Source organism: Dama dama, chromosome 7 (assembly GCF_033118175.1).
Source record: "Dama dama isolate Ldn47 chromosome 7, ASM3311817v1, whole genome shotgun sequence".
NCBI lineage: Eukaryota > Metazoa > Chordata > Mammalia > Artiodactyla > Cervidae > Dama > Dama dama.
Window position 1 is genome coordinate 11,807,269 of NC_083687.1, and position 18,121 is coordinate 11,825,389.

The 18,121-nt window shown below is 52.1% G+C and overlaps 2 protein-coding genes across 7 annotated transcripts in view; one reads left to right on the plus strand and one right to left on the minus strand.

Moving 5' to 3' along the window:
* Nucleotides 1-18,121, minus strand: part of TCP11 (t-complex 11) — a 161,836-nt gene that overhangs the window by 123,257 nt on the left and 20,458 nt on the right. The window lies entirely within an intron of this gene.
* SCUBE3 (signal peptide, CUB domain and EGF like domain containing 3) overlaps nt 1-18,121 on the plus strand; it is a 37,079-nt gene that overhangs the window by 5,095 nt on the left and 13,863 nt on the right. For 3 of the 6 annotated variants that reach the window (XM_061146506.1, XM_061146504.1, XM_061146509.1), the window contains exons 2-8: nt 7,584-7,706; nt 8,667-8,792; nt 10,414-10,548; nt 11,588-11,713; nt 11,883-11,999; nt 14,096-14,143; nt 16,456-16,572. In XM_061146506.1, coding sequence (XP_061002489.1) covers nt 7,584-7,706; nt 8,667-8,792; nt 10,414-10,548; nt 11,588-11,713; nt 11,883-11,999; nt 14,096-14,143; nt 16,456-16,572 — 792 coding nt within the window. The remainder of the gene's footprint in view (nt 1-7,583; nt 7,707-8,666; nt 8,793-10,413; nt 10,549-11,587; nt 11,714-11,882; nt 12,000-14,095; nt 14,144-16,455; nt 16,573-18,121) is intronic. The other 3 variants (XM_061146505.1, XM_061146508.1, XM_061146507.1) reach the window with 3 other exon arrangements.

Consider the following 18,121-nt stretch of genomic DNA (forward strand, 5'->3'; position numbering starts at 1 on the left):
GCTCTGTCGTTGCCATTGGGTTTGCGTTTTGGCTCTGCAGGTGGACAGACGCCCCTGAAACAGGGTACGATGGCCCTCACTCTTACCTGTGCTTTCCCTGTGGCTGAAACCAGGGCCCTAGAGAACTGTGGGGTTTGGGTTTCAGAGCCCCAGGCCAGGGGCTGTCTGCATCTGGTCAGCGATGGCAACAAGCTAACAGACCTGGGCGGGAGCTGCTGGGCTGGCGAGGAGATCCAAAATAAGGAAACAATCTGAGGGATCCCTGGAAGAAGGTGGAGTGTCAGGATATGTGGGCTTGGGGGGGGAGGAGGAAGAAGCGGGGTGCTTAAAGCGTAGACCCTGGGGAGCAGGTTTACAGAGAGGACGTTTTTACAAGTTTCTAATTATATTTATTTGGAGTTTTCCTCTGGCGGTTTGAAGCTGTTAACAGCAGGAACCTGTATCCCTGGTGTTTGTTTTTGTTTCTAACCAGCTGCTTGGCCCAGTCTAGTGAGTCCGAGGGCAGGAGACACCTGCCCACGGCCGCGCCGCCCGCCCCTCCTCACGGCAACGCCGTCTGTGCCCACCACGGTGCAGCCAGTGCCCTCCCTGCCCACATCCAGCCCTGCCCTCCTCCCGGCTGCCCCGGTGCCCAAAGCTGGGAAGGACCTGCATGCCTACTGCTGACTTCCCCCAGGAGCATCCTAGTAATAGTTCCAGGCCATTCCATGGTTCTGGAGTGGATGCTTGCTTCATACTGAACCAAGTGCTGAGCTGGAGTGGGTGGTGGGGGAGGCCTCAGTGACAGCTAAGGCATGCATCTCTCCCTCATGTGTTTATAAAAGGCAGTGTGCAGTGAGACAACACCAGACTGGGGGCCAGAAAACCGGGGTTTTCTGACACTGGCTGTTTTCTCTTCCCCAAGATATCATCTCTGGGCTTGTTTCTCATCTAGTCAGTGACAGACAGGACTGTTTGAGAATCACATGAAATGACCTAAGTGAAAGGCCTTTACCGGAATTAAACATGATCTGACATCATTGTTTATCTTGTTATTTTCCACATCAATTTGGAGAGATAAGACTGATCATCACGAAACAGGGACTCTGCCCGCTGCTTGACTCCCTCTCCAGTGTTCTGTTCTTTCCTCTCCACTCCCACTCCCCTCCACTCTACCCATCCTCTAAAGACCTCTGACTCAGGGTGGTGGGCTTAGCCCACACTGAAAGGGAGAAAATTCTTGTCCATTTTGGGGCATATTCAAATAAGCAAGGAGCTGGGCTGGGGATCAGGTAGGACCTGTCAGGCTCAGCCCTGTACCTCTCCAGTTGCCAAACACCAACTGCTTTTCCTGGCTCTTCAGTTGAGCAGGCTAAGCTTGGATAAGAGGGAAGTGTACTTTTTAAAAAGAAGAAAGTGCTCTGTCCTCTCTGCCCGTGGGGTCATCTGTGTGGTTTCTGGGCTCTTTCCAGGCCTCCTCACCCCTGCCTGGACTTTGTCCAGGCTGAGGATGGGCCCAGAATCCAGCTGCGGTCACATCCCAGTTCCAAATTGGGAAGACGGCCTGATAAGCCAGAGCTGGGGGGCCAGGCTCGCCCAGATTCCCTAGCTGATCTAGAGGTGGAGCAGATGTACACACGTCGCAGGTTAGGGTACCATGGGCGATACCTGGGCTCATTCTACTCTGAATGTTGCTTGGGCGTGGAGGCAACATGGAGGAGAGGGTAAGAGAACTGACAGGGAGTGGCAATGGAACCGTGGCCCCTGGTACCCTGTCATCGGGTGTTAGCACGGAGGCTAGGGAACGTCCATCTAACTAGGATGCACTGAAGAGATGTTTGAGAAGCCCCAGGTAACATCTGAAAACCCTGAGGTCCTATGAATTCTGTAGGATTCCCCAGAAATCCTATCTTAAATTTGCCGGTCCCGAGCTCTTCTTACCTCAGCACAGCCAAATAGATGCCTTTAAGTGGGTATCTTCCCTTCTCTGAGTTTCCTGTCTTCCTACCCTTAACTTAGGACTAAATTCCTTGGGATTGTCTTCTACCCAGAACAGCTGTAGGGTTGCAGAAGAGTAAAGAAGTGAATTTTTTCTCTACAGAAACATAGAAAAGATGCTAAAATATAGAGCTCAGTCACTCACCCACAACCCATTCTTCTATCCATCCATCTACACACCTGTTTAGCAAATATTCACTAAGTGCTTTCACTATATTAGTCTGTCTTGTTCACTGCTGAATGCCCAGCGCCTAGCACAGGGCTTGGCATGTTGCCAATGCTGTTTGTTGAATTGTTGCATGAATGTGCTCAGCTCTGTTCTAGCTGCAGTACAGGTTTCAGAGATTCAGAAGCCATGGCCTCAGGGAGCTCACTGCTTCCTTTGGAAGATAATACACAGAAACCAAAAGTTAAATAATGGTATATGGAGCATATAAGAGGTATCTGTACAAGACCGTGACTGGTCAGATGAGAGAAGCTGACAGTAAAATCTCCGGAGTGAAGAGAAAGGATAAACTAGAGAAGGCTACCACAGTCAAAGGCAGCTTCCCAGCAGGGGCACCTGCACTGATCCTCAGTGATAAGTGAGGTTCGAAGGCATCTCAGGAGAGGAAAATAGAGGGATGAGGCAGACCCAGCACACATCTTGGGCTATCCTGGCTGGGCAGGAAGAATGCCACAGCCATGTGAGCACGTGAGGGCATCAAGCAAGCTGCTCTGGACCTTCTCACTGGGCCCAGCAAATGTGTCCACAACTGCCCCCAGCCCCACTGAGTTTAGTAAGGTAACCACGGTAGTAACCTAAAGGTGGAGGAGACTCTACCTACAGGCATCTGCTTATCTGCAGCCTGCATTCCTGCCCATTTCAGTGGTGGTTATTCCAGAGCTGGACCTTGGCAAAATTTTGAAGTAGACAAAGTGTTTCCTTGAGGGGTCTTCCTGCTTGCCTTTTAGGGTACACATCCCCACCCTCAGAAGGGAATCTTAGGGCTGCCCGTGTCATAATACTTCATGTTTTCTAGTCTTTTCTAACCCTTGTATTCCCTGCCTCATCCCATCCCTCCTCCCTACATTTATCAGAATTTATGGAATGCTCTGCTAGGTGCTGAAGCAAATCCAGAAGAGACGTCGGATGGTGCAGGGAGAAGCTGCTGCCGTGACAGACCTGTGCGTTCGTGCCGGGAGAGGGTGGCAGGGAGGTCTTGGCTCTGTGGTGTCTCTGTAGCCGCCACTCTCCCCTAATTGAGCATGTGAGCCAGCCCGGTGCCTGAAGCCGGGGTAAGGGCACCAAAGAAGTGCCTTTACAAAGGACTGTGGAGGGCAGCTTTGTGCTTCCCAACTGGCCTCTCACCCACTTCGCCCTGCTCCCAAACCAGCACAGGCGGAGCAGGCAGTGACGCAGATGCCCCCAAGGATATGTCTCCCCAGATTCCCTGTTCTATCACGTGTGCCCCTAGGGCTGCATCTCCCCACACCAGGCCTCTAATGGGGCTTTGATAAGGGGACTGGGGGAGAGGACAGGGAATCAGAAAGGATACTGTGGGGAAGGTTGGAGAGAAGGAATAAAAATAACAAGCCTTTACTGAGCACTTACTGTATGCCTGCACTGCAGTACTAAGTACTTGCTAGGTATTAACTCATTTGATGTTCCTGGTGGCCCCATGACCAGGTGCTATGTCATTATTCCCATCTACAGAGGAAGGAGCAGGTAAGCTCAGAGGCTGGCCCAGGACCACACAGACATGCAGCTGGCATCTGAACAGACACAGCCTCACTCCAGAACCCCTTTTCTCAAATACTCTGTCGTGTTGTTGTCCCTGGTCTCTTGCCGGCTTGGGCAAATAGTCTATCACATTATCTGAGTTGAGAAAGGAAGACAGACAGCAGTCCAGCCTCACCCTGGAGATCCCAATGCAGCTGGTCTAAGAGAGTGACCACATTTTTAAAAGGGGAACCCCAGGGTGCAGCCACTGGTCTAAACCAATCCCCACCCAACAGCACCCCCTGGTTTGTCAGGCCAGCTCATAAACCCTTGCACCCTGAGAGAATGAACTAAGATGAGACTGTGCCCATGCGTGCTGAAGGGATCCCTGCAGGACAGGTTGTGAGTGGGCAGATGAGGGGGGGGGGGATAGGGAGCGTTGAAAGAATGGGCTGGCAAATGGAGACACTGGATATGATTTGGGGCTGTATTTCAGAACTCTGTTTTAGGATTGTTCTGCTGCAAAAGATTCCTTCCAAATAGTTGAAGGGTCCCTTCCTCAGTCAGTAGCCAGTCAAGTGAGGAGAGGTGAACACGCCACCAAGATGACTTGGAAGCGCTAGCAGAGCAAGTCAGTAGTAGCTGCAGTGCGCCGAAGCAAACCCAGTCTCCTCGGACCGGGGACTCACTGAGAATAGGGCGGACTAGGAAGAGCTTTCGGGAAGACAATTTTTGAGCTGGGTTTGGAAAGTTGGGAACAGTGCGTCTACAAGAAAAAAGAAAGGACTGCATCTCAAATGCAAAAAATGAGAAGTGCAAATGTGTGGAAAGCAATTGAAGGGTTTGGTGTTGCTGAGAATGGGTGGGGGTGGGTTAGATGGCAGGAAAAGCCGAACTGCCCGAAGGGTCTAAAGGCTCGTCCAGGAGGCCCGGGTTTGCTGCAGTCAGCATCAGGATCCACTCTAGGACCTACAAGCACTGAATCAGCAGCAAAGGAGAGAACCAGGAGCAGACGTGGACTGTTGTAAAGCCCCAGATGATTCAGAGACAGGCGGATATCTCTAAGATGGCCCCAGAGGAGGAGCTTCCTGATGAGTTTCCAAGGTGCCCTGCGGGCTGCTGGGGAAGGGATGGAGAAGCACACGAGGGGCTCAAAGCAGGGTAACAGGATGGTTATTAGTCACTGGGATTGCCCTGTGCTCTGCTCCTGCCTCTGAGACTCACAAGGGTTACCAGAGTAGAGAGGGGACCTGACAAGAACATCTCAAACTTTGGATTCCAAGATTGGAATTAGTTGTTAAGAGATATTTTCTCCACCGTGGGGGCACATGCAAATAAATGTGGGGACAGAGAATAAGGACTTGGACCTCAGAGTGCCTTGTCTTTCTTCATGCATCTAACTACACTTGAAATTTCCTTTCCCCTCTAACACTTACCCAGCTTCCAAAACTCAAACTTGAGTCCCACTCCAAAGAGTTTTTTTGGCCTACTTAGGCCCAGGGTATTTCTCATTCAGAACTCCTAGAGATGAATAAGGTTCCAACAGAACCTCCTGTGCTGTTGGAAACGTTCCATACCTGTGCTGTCCACTATGATAGCCTTTAGCCACATATAGCTATTGAGCATTTAGCCTGGGGCCGAACTTTAAATTAATTTAGATTTAAAATACCCCCACTGTACCTAGTGGCTACTACCTGAGATAGCATAGTCTTAGAGCATCTATTGTCTGAACCAATGATTTTATACTTATCATCTCAAGCTTCCATGTATTAGGAACCTAATATTTACTAAATACTTTATTAGGTACTTTACACAAATTATCTCATCAACTGTTCACAGCCTCTCATGAGAAGGCAGCCCTACATTAAAGATGAAGAAATAAGAGACTCGGAAAACCCTCCCTATTGAGTGGCAGGGCTGAATTTGAATTTGGGACTGAAGTAATTCCAGAACTTAGGCTCTTTCTACAATAGGGTGTTTCTTAGTACCACTTTCTCTTCATCAGTTGGACAGACTGATTCTCCATGCAGCCTCTTACTGTCTAAAGAGGTCCCTTTTGCCCTCTCCCATGAACTAGAATTCTGTGCCCCCCTCCTCTCCATCCATTCACTTTGGGGTAACTTCCTAGGGTGGACCAGCAGGCAGACACCATCACTGCAGAGCCTGAGGGAGGTGAAGAATAAATAAATGTGAATTACAGCAATTAAATCACTGGGCGTGGTGGGCTGTGCAGAGGGGTCAAAGAGAGTTGGAGGGTAGAGTGCAGAGCTGAACAGAAGCCCAGAAGACTTGAGGCAGGTGTTTGAGAGCACTCTTCCAAATTTCAGTTCTCTTCTTAGCCCTAGGAAGCCTCAGTCCTGCCCCTGAAGTACTTGAAATAAAAGATAACAGATAACGGTTTCAAGCTAGGACTCATGGGTTTCTATACATTGGAGCAATTACTGGTCCATTCATTCATTCAGTAAAAAATATATCAAGCACCTTAAGGATTTAGATTCAGTAGGTCAGCAATCGAGCCTTAGAACCTGCATTTTAACAAAAGCTAAGCAATTCTGTGGCCCACAGATCACACTTGGAAGTTATGATCATTTTCTGCAAGTAAAAGAAAAAAAATTTTTTTCTTGCAGGTTGCTACACTATCCTGGGTTTTCCCAGTTCACAGCTGGAAGTGGTCTCTTCCTCTTCTGATCTTCTCTATAGTGGAGATTCTCAAGCCTGGCTGCATATTAGACTCACCTAGGTAGCTTTAGAAACCTACTGATGACCACGTTTCGGCCCAGACCAGCTGACCAGCATTTCTGGGGATGGCACTCGGGCATCTCCTAGGAGAGCTGACCCTGATGTGCAGCCTCTTGCCTTATTCTAATGCCCTTGTGGCACTCAAACATATCCTGCTTCGTGTTACTCATGTGTTTCTCCTCTTGGCTGGGCTGAGTCATCTCTGAACCGCCACAGCCTTTAGTTATAAAGCATTTTGGCTGAAACATTTCCCCCTATTTCAGTTCAGCTTTATGGGCATCATAACATTGCCCCAGAAGCTGCAGTCTTTTGCCCAAAGGTGATAAATTATTCTCTCTCCTGTGTCCTTTCTGAACATCGTCCAGGTCTTGGGTGGCCCTTCTTCAGCGTAGCTCTGTGAGGAGCACCTCGTGTCAGAGCGAGGTGTACCTGGGGTTAGATGAAAGCACTCAGGGTGGCGGGATGGATGGGCCTGGATGAGTCAGCTGGAGAGCTGCAAAGACTGCACTTATCAGGCTTCGGGTTGCTGGTGCTAGCCCCTGCCAGCTCCGAGTCCCTCCGCTGCTGACAGCACAGGGGCCTCGGCAAATCTTCCGGGATGGAGCTTCTTTCCTTTAAAGATTCTTGGCGCCATGGTGGGCAAGTGGGAGCAGGCCTGGTCTCAAACAACTGCGAGGCAGAGGAAGATTCCTCAGATGCCCCGTCTCCCTTTCCTCCTCCTTTAATTACCAGCAGTCACTGGACACTGCCACTTGCCCAGAGGCCACTGTCCTCATGCCTTTCTCTGCCCCTCCCTCTAAGCCTGCTTCTCAGAAAGGTAAACTAATTCACCCTAGGTTGAAAGTTTCTAATCAAGTTAAGTGTGCTACCTACCCAGTCCAAGGGTTTTTTGTTCGTTTTTAAACCAAAGAGGAGTGTTTCAAATGATGGAATTTCAGTTGTCATTATGGATTAACTATTTTTGAGGGGAGTGGGGGTTCTTTCTGAATTCCTGAAATTACAGGGTCAGCCCACTCTGAAATCAGAGAGGTGTGGGAGGCCACATGCTTCTGGAGGGGTTGCTGTCTATTGTAGAGGAGAGGGGATTTTGCCCCGAGGAACCACTTTCAAGACACCCCTTGGAAGGCACCGAGAGGGTCTCACGTGTCCCTTCTGCCCCTGCCAGATGTGGACGAGTGTGTGGAAGGGACCGACAACTGCCACATCGACGCCATCTGCCAGAACACCCCACGGTCGTACAAGTGCATCTGCAAGTCTGGCTACACGGGGGATGGTAAACACTGCAAAGGTGAGGCTGGGAGGGTACCTGGAGAAGGGGGAGCTGCCAGAGGGGAAGCCGTGCCCCCGCTCTCAGTTGGCCACGCCGTGCACGAAGCCCTGCACTCCCTGCTGGCGTGGGGACGGGGCTAGAGGAAAGCAGCTCCTTCCCAGAGAGGGTATCGTTTTCTAATTTGCACAAAGACACCATATATACACGCTCAGGCCCGGGTGGGAACAGTTCACAGCCATACAACCTGACTGGGTGAGGGGATCAGGATCACGGGACCAAGGCCTCAGGTTCCCTGCTATTGGAACCTCTGTCTTTAGACCCTTACGCCATGCCCAAAGAGAATGAGAACAGACAATTTACCCTAGGGCAAGTTCATACTATAAACAAACACATCTCCTCATAATTAAAGCAATGCAAATTAAAGCAGTCTTGAGATGTTATTTTAAATTTATGACCTTCTGTGTTGGTTAAGACTTCAATAGACAAGGTATACTCATTAATTCCTGGTGACATTATAAATTGAAAAGTGATTTTGTCATACCCAGCAGGAATCTTGAAGTCACTTATACCCTCCAACCCAGGAATTTCATATTTAGGAACTTATTCAAAGGAAATTCAAATAAACAATACACAAGAGATGTTTTTCATGCATTTATGAGAGCAAAATAAATGGAAGGAATCTAACAATAGAAAAAAGGGATTAATAAGTTATGATGTAGCAACATAATGGAATATTTTGCAACCATGTCCAGTGATAATTGGAAAGATCTGATGGAAATGTAAAAATGTTTATGACTGAAGTTTAGATGAAAATAGCTAAATGCAAAATAGTTTGTAGGCTATGAAAATAACTATGGAAACAGAGATACATACAAGCACACACACACACACAGAGGTTTTATATTTTTTAAAAAACCACCATAAAGCTGAGCCCAGGGCACGCAGGTGGGTCCAGCTGCCTCAACTATTTGCCCACAGATGTGGATGAGTGTGAACGGGAGGATAACGCAGGTTGTGTGCACGACTGTGTCAACATCCCTGGCAATTACCGATGCACCTGCTATGACGGATTCCACCTGGCACATGATGGACACAACTGTCTGGGTGAGTGAGGGTTGAAGGGATGTGGGCAGGGGATGTCTTGTGGAGAAGGAGATGTTTTCAGCATTTCCCATTCTCAGGCACTACAGGAAAAGTAAACGAAAAGCTGCATTCCTACAAAATAGAAAACAAGGTCAGCCTCCCCTTTGAGACAAGATGCTGAGGATGAAAAAATCCTTCTGAATGAAAAACATTAAAGAGATGCTGCTCGAAAGTGTTCTCAGGGGAAGGGCCAGGAGATGACAATAGTGGGCTTAGTCACAGCGGGTGGAGCATGGTGGGAAGGTGGTTTGGCTCCAGACAGATCCTGGCTCTGCTGCTTGCTCGCCATGCAGACTTGGGCAACAGGGGTGGTAATAACCACCCAGAGGGCTGCAGTGTGATGACACAATGTGTGTAGAGAGCCCTGTACCATCCTTAGGACATGCTAAGTGCTCAGAAAACAGGAGGAATGATGATGATGATGATGCTTCCCTAACCTTAGGGTTAGGGTTCAAAGTCTTATTAACCTTTAGCTTTTAGGGGAACCCTGTATAAGTCATCCATGCCCTGGGCCTCAGTTTCTCCACTGCAAATTGTAGGAAAGAACTTGGCTAGAGTCACAAAATCACAAGGTTGGACTAGAAGGGAGCAAACAGAAGGGCGGAATGTAGGACAGGGTCAGATAGGAAGGCAGGGATGGGGAGAAGTCAGGGGCGTAGGAGATGGGACGCGAACAAGGCAAACCAGGGATGCCTCCGTGGCTTTTCCTCCCCAGGCGCACTCCTCAGGCAGGAGCCTGCTAGGTCTGGGCCCCTCTGCCCTTGGCCGGAAGAGTGAAGGACAGGGTTTCGGGGCTCAGCAGAGAGGAGGGGAAGAGAAGGCCCTAAGGAGTCAGGTTCCTTTGGAGCTTGATTGGTCCTTTTGGGTCCCTCTCCCTGATGCCTCCTGCACCAAGGAAAACAGAGAAGGACTATGAACTTAGGAGGGTAGTAAGGAGCATGAGAGGGAGTCAGGGCATTGAAATGGGAGCCCCGGGATGAGCCTGGGGATGGTGATTTGGGGTTGGTAATTAGGGTGTGGCCTGGCAGCTCTTTCCCCATCCCTCTCCGCCAAGCTACCAGACTTTGTTTTGTTAAACCAAAATAGGAGAAAGGCTAGGGAATGTGGCAGCAAGCCCAGGCATGGGAGAAAGGGAGGAAGGACAGGGCCATGGTCCCTCCACAGAAGTGGTCCCTGCCCCACAGTGAGTTGAGGCTCACTACCTTTCCCCACCCGCCCCCTCCAACCTCAGCACCATTGCCAGAGCTCTCCCCGCACACAGAGCCCCGACTCCCTGGCTGCTCATCACTACCAGCTGCTCACAGGTCTTGCCCCTGACCAACCTCCATCCTTGTCTTCATCTCTGCTCCTCTCGCTCTGCCTCCTTTCCTGATCTCCTCTGCCTTCAGACCCAGTTTCAACAGGTGAGGGAAAAAGAGGCATGTCTTCCCCTGAGTGGACCATTCTCGCATGTCGCCTCCCCACTTGCCGCCCCCTGAGGGTGGCAGTGGGGTGTGAGAACTGCCTGGCCTCGGGCTGGGTGCTGGATTTCAGGGGAGGCCCGGCTGCACTGGCAGCCTCACCAGCCACCTGTCCCGCGCAGATGTGGACGAGTGTGCCGAGGGCAACGGCGGCTGTCAGCAAAGCTGTGTCAACATGATGGGCAGCTACGAGTGCCACTGCCGGGAGGGCTTCTTCCTCAGCGACAACCAGCACACCTGCATCCAGCGGCCGGAAGGTCAGCCTGTGGCTGGAGGGGGTGGGGGCGCGGCCCCAAACCACCACACTTCTCTCTCCGTCTGCTCAGGAGCCCTCCCTCAGTACCCCCAGGTTTCCCTCCACTGCCCCTTTTGTCTCTGAACCAGTCATACCCTAAGGGCTCTGTGGACAGATGCTCTGGCTTAGAGTGAAATCTGGGAGAATTGAATTCATTTGGGGCTGGGGGTCACGGTGGGATCGAGGCTACCCTGGGACATCCTCTGCGTCCAGATCTAAGGTGGGTTTGCTCCTCACTGTAGAGCATTGACCCAAGTTCACTTGGGCTTTTCCATAAGATGCTACATAAAAACCCAAATGAACTTTTTTGCCAAGCCCGATAGATGGCCGAACCCTAAACTGAGGTCACTGGACCGCGCCCGTGCCTTATTCCTTGGGTTGGGCTGGAGCGTCAGGCGGGAGTGGTGGGGCACGTGTTGTCTCTTTCTGTGACTCCGCCATCACCCTCCCACCCCTGCCCACCCCCAAGGGCAAAGACTAAGCCTAATTCATCTTTGTATCCCTAGAACCTAATATGCTGCCCTGCTTGTAATAGGAGCTTAATAAATATTTGTTGAATAAAATGCATATTAATGACCTGTGCCAATTACTCCTCACTCATGTAATAAATGTTATTTATCTTCTTCCCAGTTTGACTGTAAACTCTTTGAGAAAAAGAGATCATGTCTTGTATTTTTCTGGGTCCTTTCTAGATCTACCCAGTACAAGCACAATGCTGGGCAACTATTAGACACTATTTTTTAGTTGCTTGAAGGAGAGGGTGATCATGTAGAGTTTAGGAGGCCTGGATGTATCGTTCAGAGTAGCTATGAGCTCTGCTCATTAACACCAGTTTGGTGGCCAGGAAGGGGGCCTGTGAGGGGGAGAGTCAGTCTCCTCTGTGCTACAGCCTCCGAGAAATTGTCCCAGTTCCTGAGGCCCATGGCTTCCCTTCTAGTATCTCTTCCTCTAGGGGCCCAGGGGCACAGCATGTTCACCCCCACCCTCCTCTTCCCTTTTAGAAGGAATGAACTGCATGAACAAGAACCACGGCTGTGCTCACATTTGCCGGGAGACACCCAAAGGGGGTATTGCCTGCGAATGCCGCCCTGGCTTCGAGCTCACCAAGAACCAACGGGACTGTAAATGTGAGCTGACTGGGATGGCAGTGGGGGAGGAAGGGCGTGGGGCCTCGCAGCAGGAGTGGGAAGAGATGGGTGCAGGAGAGGCGGCTAGCTTCGAGGCCCAGTTTCTGTGTTATGGAGAGTCAGGGTGCCCGGGGGCGGCAAGCTGACAGGCCCCCTGCCCTCTCTGCAGTAACGTGCAACTACGGCAACGGTGGCTGCCAGCACACATGCGACGACACGGAGCAGGGCCCCCGGTGCGGCTGCCACGTCAAGTTCGTGCTCCACGCTGACGGGAAGACGTGCATCGGTGGGTGAGGCCGCGGAGAGCTCAGTGCACTTGCGATGGGGGCCGGGGGAGGGGGAGCACCGAGGCAGGGCTCAGGTGCTGCACTAGGAGCACTGAGGAGCGGGCTGAAGCCCCCAGACGGCGGCAGGTCTAGTGAGTGGTGACTCAGAGTGAAGGGCTCGCCTGCCCTTCCTCCCTCCCCACCCCTTGGTTCTGCATCCCCCACCCCAGGAGCCTTGCCATCCTCTTGATGCAGGATGAAGTGTTGGCAGGTTGGAACTATCAGCTGAGGTGCTTGCTGACCCAGGCTGTGGTTGAGAAGGGGGAGAAAAGATGGGGCAGTCGGTGAATTAAGCCTGACCAGAGGCCCTAGTTGAGTAGTGTGGTGAGGTGAGAGCTGTCACAGCCCACTGTCCACACTCAAGGGTGGGGCAGAGTGCCCTTTCCTGGGACAACACAAGTGGGGTTGCCTGGCTCCAGTGTCTTCCTCTTTCTTCTGTCTCTCCTTGCTGTCCTCCTACAAATCTCCTTTCCAGGCCTCCCCCCAGGCCCCCATGTTCTCTCTTCCTCCATATTCAAGTGGAGCTCTGTCTAGGGTCCTCCCATTTCTTCCCCAACTCTAGAATTCTACCCTCTCACCCTGACTTGGGGTCTTCTTAATACCTGGACCCCTTTTCCTGAATTCCTAGGCCTTACCTCACATATCTTTAGGTCCACAGATGAGTTCAGTTCTTTGATTCCTAATTCCCTAAATCTTCAGGGGTGTGTGTGTGTGTGTGTGTGTGTGTGTGTGTGAAGGACAATTACTATGTGCTTACAGAGTGCTGAGAAAGATGATGGGACAAAATGTCCCTTTGGCAAAGTGGAAATGAAAGTAGAGAGTGTGGGCAGGGGGAAAGGCTGTGTCTTGAGCCGGGCAGAGGCAAGCTTGTCCTGTGTGGTGTTTATGAATGGCCATTCATCTCATGGGCTGTAACATGCTGGGGATGGGAAGGTGTGAACACAGTCATTTGGTGTGTTTATCAGAGACAAGACATTCTGTTTCAGAACCAGCCTGTCTCCCATCTCACTCCAGAAACCCCTCTGTTTCTGTAGAGAGCACTGCCTTTCCACCAGACACAAGGACTGGGGAGCAGGTGGGGCTCTTCAAGGCCTCCCTCAGGTACCTGCTCCAGAAACTTGCACACACAGTTCTAAAGTTCCTTAATTAAACTCTCTCTTGCTACATGTTTCCCTCTGAACTAACTCTCTTAAATCTTCAAACATTTTCGGGTCCTCATGTTGCCTTCTCAAGGCTGGTTTGTTCCACCTCCATTCATTTTTTCCCTCATAAGTCTAATTCTTCTGCTTTCCAAACCTCCTGCAATGCCCTGGACACACTTACACACCCTTAGAGACTCCCAGAAGAAACTGCATGCAGTCCCCAAAGAAAAGCTGCATGTGTCACGACGGGGCCATGGATGGGAGGCCGGTGCCTCTCTGATGTTCTTTCTGTTTAGATAGTCCCGGGCATGGCTGCTTTGAACATACTCCCATTAAGCTTGAGCTCTGCTATAATGCAAGACCCATCCACCCTCTGTGCCATGGCCAAGTGAGGCAGAAGAGAGCAAATGAGGCTGTTCCAAGGTTCTATGTCTTTTTCAAGTTCCTCTCCCTCTTCTCCAGAAGAACGTATTTTACCTTGACCTGTATCTCATTTTTCTCCCCAGCCCTGGTAGGAGGAAACGTCATTGTTTGGGGCCATCTGGACGTTCAGATTTAGTGGGGAGACTGAGAGGGCAGTGCAGTTTAGCAGTAAGGGTGGGCGCCTTCTGGGATTTGGGATTCGGCAGCTTGTAAGACTTGAGGTTGCATCCCAGCTCTACCTCTGGCATGCTGTGTAGTACTGGGACCATGACTGCTCCTCCCCAAGACTCCGTTTCCCACCAGTTGCTTGGTGGGAGCCTGGCTTCTTTGAGGGTACCAGGCAGGGTGAGGCTGGGGAATAAAGTGTAGGAGTCTCAGAGCTCATCATTCGGGGCCAGTGGTTTGGGCCTGCGGGGGTGGGGGGGTTGGGGCGCAGAGGGCCACAGTAGCTCTGCCCAGCGTCTAAACAGCTTTTTTACAATGTCAAACAGGGGAAAGGCGGCTAGAGCAGCACGTCCCCCCTCAGGCCGTTTCTAATGGTAAATATGTCTGCTCTCTCCGCTTGCTCTCACTGGCTTGCTAGGGGAAGGGCTAACCCTCTGGGGCTCCCACTAACTGCATGCCCACTGGGCCCAGCCAGACTGGGCTCCCCAGCAGCCTGAGCGCTGGGCGCATCGAGTGACAGGAAACCTGAGTCCCCAGGAGCTGGCCCAGAAGCCTTCATGTCGGTTTTCTTTCTGCAATCCTGTCACTCTCCTCTCCTTCCTCTCATGTTCCTCTGTCCCACCTTCTTCCTCACCCAGCTTCTAACACCTCCCCACTTCCCAACTATCTGCCGCACCCCTCCTTCTACACAGCTGAAGATCGCGCCAGCTCCACGCAGCCAGCATGCCTGCTGTGCCACCTGAGATCAGGGTGGGATAGGGTTAGGTGCCATCCCCTCCTCAGGGTCTCTTTCTTGGGTTCTTACCCGTGTTAGCTCACAGTCCCCGCACCCCTCGTCCTCTCCCACCATAACGGTTCAGTGCACGACATGTGAGTTCAGACAGACCTGAGCCTGAGTCCCGGCTCTGCCGCCTTCTAAGTGTGCCTCCTTGAGCAAGCTCCTCTCCTCTCTGGTCCTCAGCTTACTCGTCTATAAAAGGGGGAGAGTGAGTCCTCTCTCAGTGTTCCTGTGATGATGGCGCTAGAGCATCTACTAAGTGCTTGACACAGAATAAGCACAGATTAAACCGTGATTTTAATGCACGACCTGAGGAGCAAAGGTTTGGGGCAGCCAGAGAGGCCACTCAGGAGAGCTCTGCCCTGGGCTGGCGGGCAGGTTTGCCCAGCTTCCTGGTCCAGCCTGGGATGATCCTGTGCTGGCTCTACTGCTCCCCACCAGGGACCCCCCAGAAGTGACTAGACTTGGTGCAGGATCTCTGTTCCCCTCTCCCTGCTCCAGGACTTAGAGGGCCTCTCACGCTAAGAACACTCTTGTGGAGGTGGCTGGGCCTGGAGCCTGAAGTCAGGGTTCCCTCCCAGTTTCCTCCCTTGGTCTTGGAAACCTAAGGAGACTGAGGTGGGAGTGGCACACAGGCGCTCCCGCTGTGGCTGCCCCAAACCTAGGCATCGCAGGCCCAGCGCATGGCCAGGGACCCCCAGGTAGAGGTGGGCTTTCTCTGAGTCCTTGCTTTGCTCTTCTCCTCAGTGCCGTGGGTTGCGCCTGAGTTTCAGGAGTGGGAGATTCAGGATGACAGTGCTCTCCAGTGCTTTTCTCACTCAGCTCTCTTGACTCTGAGACCCTCCCTCCTCTCTTCCACGGCAGAAGCCTCAGGGTTTTCTCTCTCTAATGGGAGAATTCTAAGCCCCACCAGAGGATGGCACACACCTCCCTCATAGTCCCTGTGTCAGGGCCTTGCACTTTTTGAGCTGATTTTTTTTTTCCTGGGCTCATATCACTCTCCTGAGCTGCAGTTCAAACCTATTTTTCTCCTGCTCTGAATTCAGAAAATAGGGAGTGTGGCCCATCTCTATTCCACCCAACTCCAACCTCTCAGGAAAGGGAAAGCTTCAGTCAAGAGGGGAGCAACAGAAGACAGGCTCTGAAGTTCTCTAACTCTCTCACTTACTTTCTTATGTCCTTCCTTCACCTCTGGATTCTTCTCCTTTTGCCCCTTCCCCTTGCCGAGACAGTATCTCCCCATTAGGAAAGTAAAATAACAACAGAACAGCCAGCTTATCTCTATCTGGAACTAAGAGGACTTGGGAGGAGTTGGAGGTAGCCAGGAAGGGGCTGGGGAATGATGGAGTAGGAGCTGTCTCCTCTGGGATCTTTCTTAAGATAGCTGAGCAGAGAGGAAGGGGAAGATGAATTGATGGTCATCTCTCAGCTGTCTTAGGAATCACCAGGCTCACTCTTCTCAAGACTGTCCCACCGTGACCCCACCCACCAACAAGGCACTTGGGGGAGAGAGGAGGAAACTCCTGTTGCCCCTTCTTGTTTGCTCCCGGGCAGTGAGAACCACCCCTACTTAGCTTTCCCTCCCTGCACCCTCCCCTCTCCACCTCCTCCACCCCCTCAGCACATTCCTGCCTGACAGCTCTGGCTTGTACCTGCCTCACTGCTGTCCACCTTGTTTCAATCAAGTAGGGGGCAGGGAAGTGGACTGCTTGGCTGCACTTGTGAGGGGCTGGGGGCTGGGAGTGATGGGAGGAAGGGGGCTGGGAGCCTCCACTTGATGCTCCTTCCGAAGCACAGGGAGGCAGCCAGGGCCTCCTCTTGGGCCTCTGCGTTCCTTCTCTGCCCTCTCCTCTGGGACTCCTGCATGCTGATAGCCAGGTGACCATCCCCCACCTCCCTCCTAAACAGAGACCTGTGCTGTCAACAACGGGGGCTGCGACAGCAAGTGCCACGATGCAGCGACGGGCGTCCACTGCAGCTGCCCCGTGGGCTTCATGCTGCAGGCAGACAGGAAGACCTGCAAAGGTAAGGGTTTTCAGAGGACAGGAGCGTAAAGATAAGGAGCTGAGACTGCGACCAGAGACAGGGCACCTCATCATGGGACCTCCTAAACCCCCGGAAGTTATCCTGACTCTAAAGAACTGAGTCCGTGACGAAGGCTTGTCTCCTGTCCGCCTTCCCCATCTCAGTCCAAGGGACACAAAAGTCCAGACAGTTCCTTAGCGCCCCTGCCCCGCTTTATCTTCCTTACTCTCATTCCTATTCTCCCTGCAGGTCCCTAACCCTCTTGGTTAATGAACATGCCGTTCACATTTGTTCCTGGGTCTAGAAGGGTGTTTGCGCCCTGATTATGTATGCACAAGGTCACAGGTGTGTTCCTTCTTGGCCCACATTCCCCAGACCTTCCCCGTGGAAAGGATCTCCTGGTCAGAGGGAGATTAGGGGAGCAGTTGGGAGCCCTGATGTTAGAGCCTGGCTCCCTGGGTCCAGATTCCAGCTCGGCCTCTTATTAGCTCTGTGATCCTGGGCTAGCTCCTTAGTATCTCTGTGCCTCAGTTTCACCACAGTAAAGGTGCAGTGCCTCACAGAAATGCTACAAGGATTAAACGAGTTACATATAAACTAGATGCGAAGTCTTAGAACAGTGCCTGGCAAATGGTAGACACTGTGTTAGCTACTATTATGATAGAATTTCCCACATCATCCATTCTATTTCCCTCTCCTTTTAATTAGCCAGGTTTAGGGGAAAGGTGGAATGGGGAGGAAGACGGGGGTGGGGGGTGGCCATACTGAAAATAATGGTTCATCAGATCTGTGTCCCTCGGCCGCAAGGCGGAGGGGCCGGAGGAGGGCTGGGCGCGCTCTTTGTGCCTTTCGGCCCAGCAGCTGGCAAACAGACCAGGGAGGAGGCTGGGCTGGGGTGGGGAGGCGGCGTATGTGGCTGGGGCAGCAGGTCAGACAGCCAGGGTTGAGAAGTTTGCTGCTAGGAAGGACTGCTGACAGGTATGCTGAGAGTAAAGTGGAAGACTGCCCTCTCTGCCCCCCTCCCCCAAGTCAGGGTGAGTAGCCTGGGTCCTGTCTGCCACCAGCTTGGGGAACTTGACCTCAGGAAGGAAGCCACTCACACGCCCCCTCCTTCCCTTCCCTTCTCAGTGCTGAAAGCTGCCTCAGGCCTGAGTCTCTCCAGACCTCCCTGGTCCACCCCCTGCCTGGCCCCTGCCCTCCCCCAGCAGCTCCCCAGTCTCACTGGCTTTCCTGGAGGTCCTCCCGCCTGGCCTCTCTTCCAGCTCCTCCTTTCTGACACGCTGCCCCTTTGGGTCTCCACCTCTTTGCCGCCCCCACCCGCGAAGGCTCTTATGGCAGGCAAGGGTGGGGGAGAGTGAAGGGATAAACCCTGTCCACCAGCTTTTTTGGAGTGGGGCCATCAATGGCAGAATGAGGGGCAGAAACTAGCCCTGTAGGTCAGATGCCCACCTACTTCTAGGCCACTCCCTGAGGGTCTGACACCGGTTCCCATCTCTCCCGTTCTAAGACCCAAGAAACAAGGTGTTAGTAATGGCCACAGACATCCTGA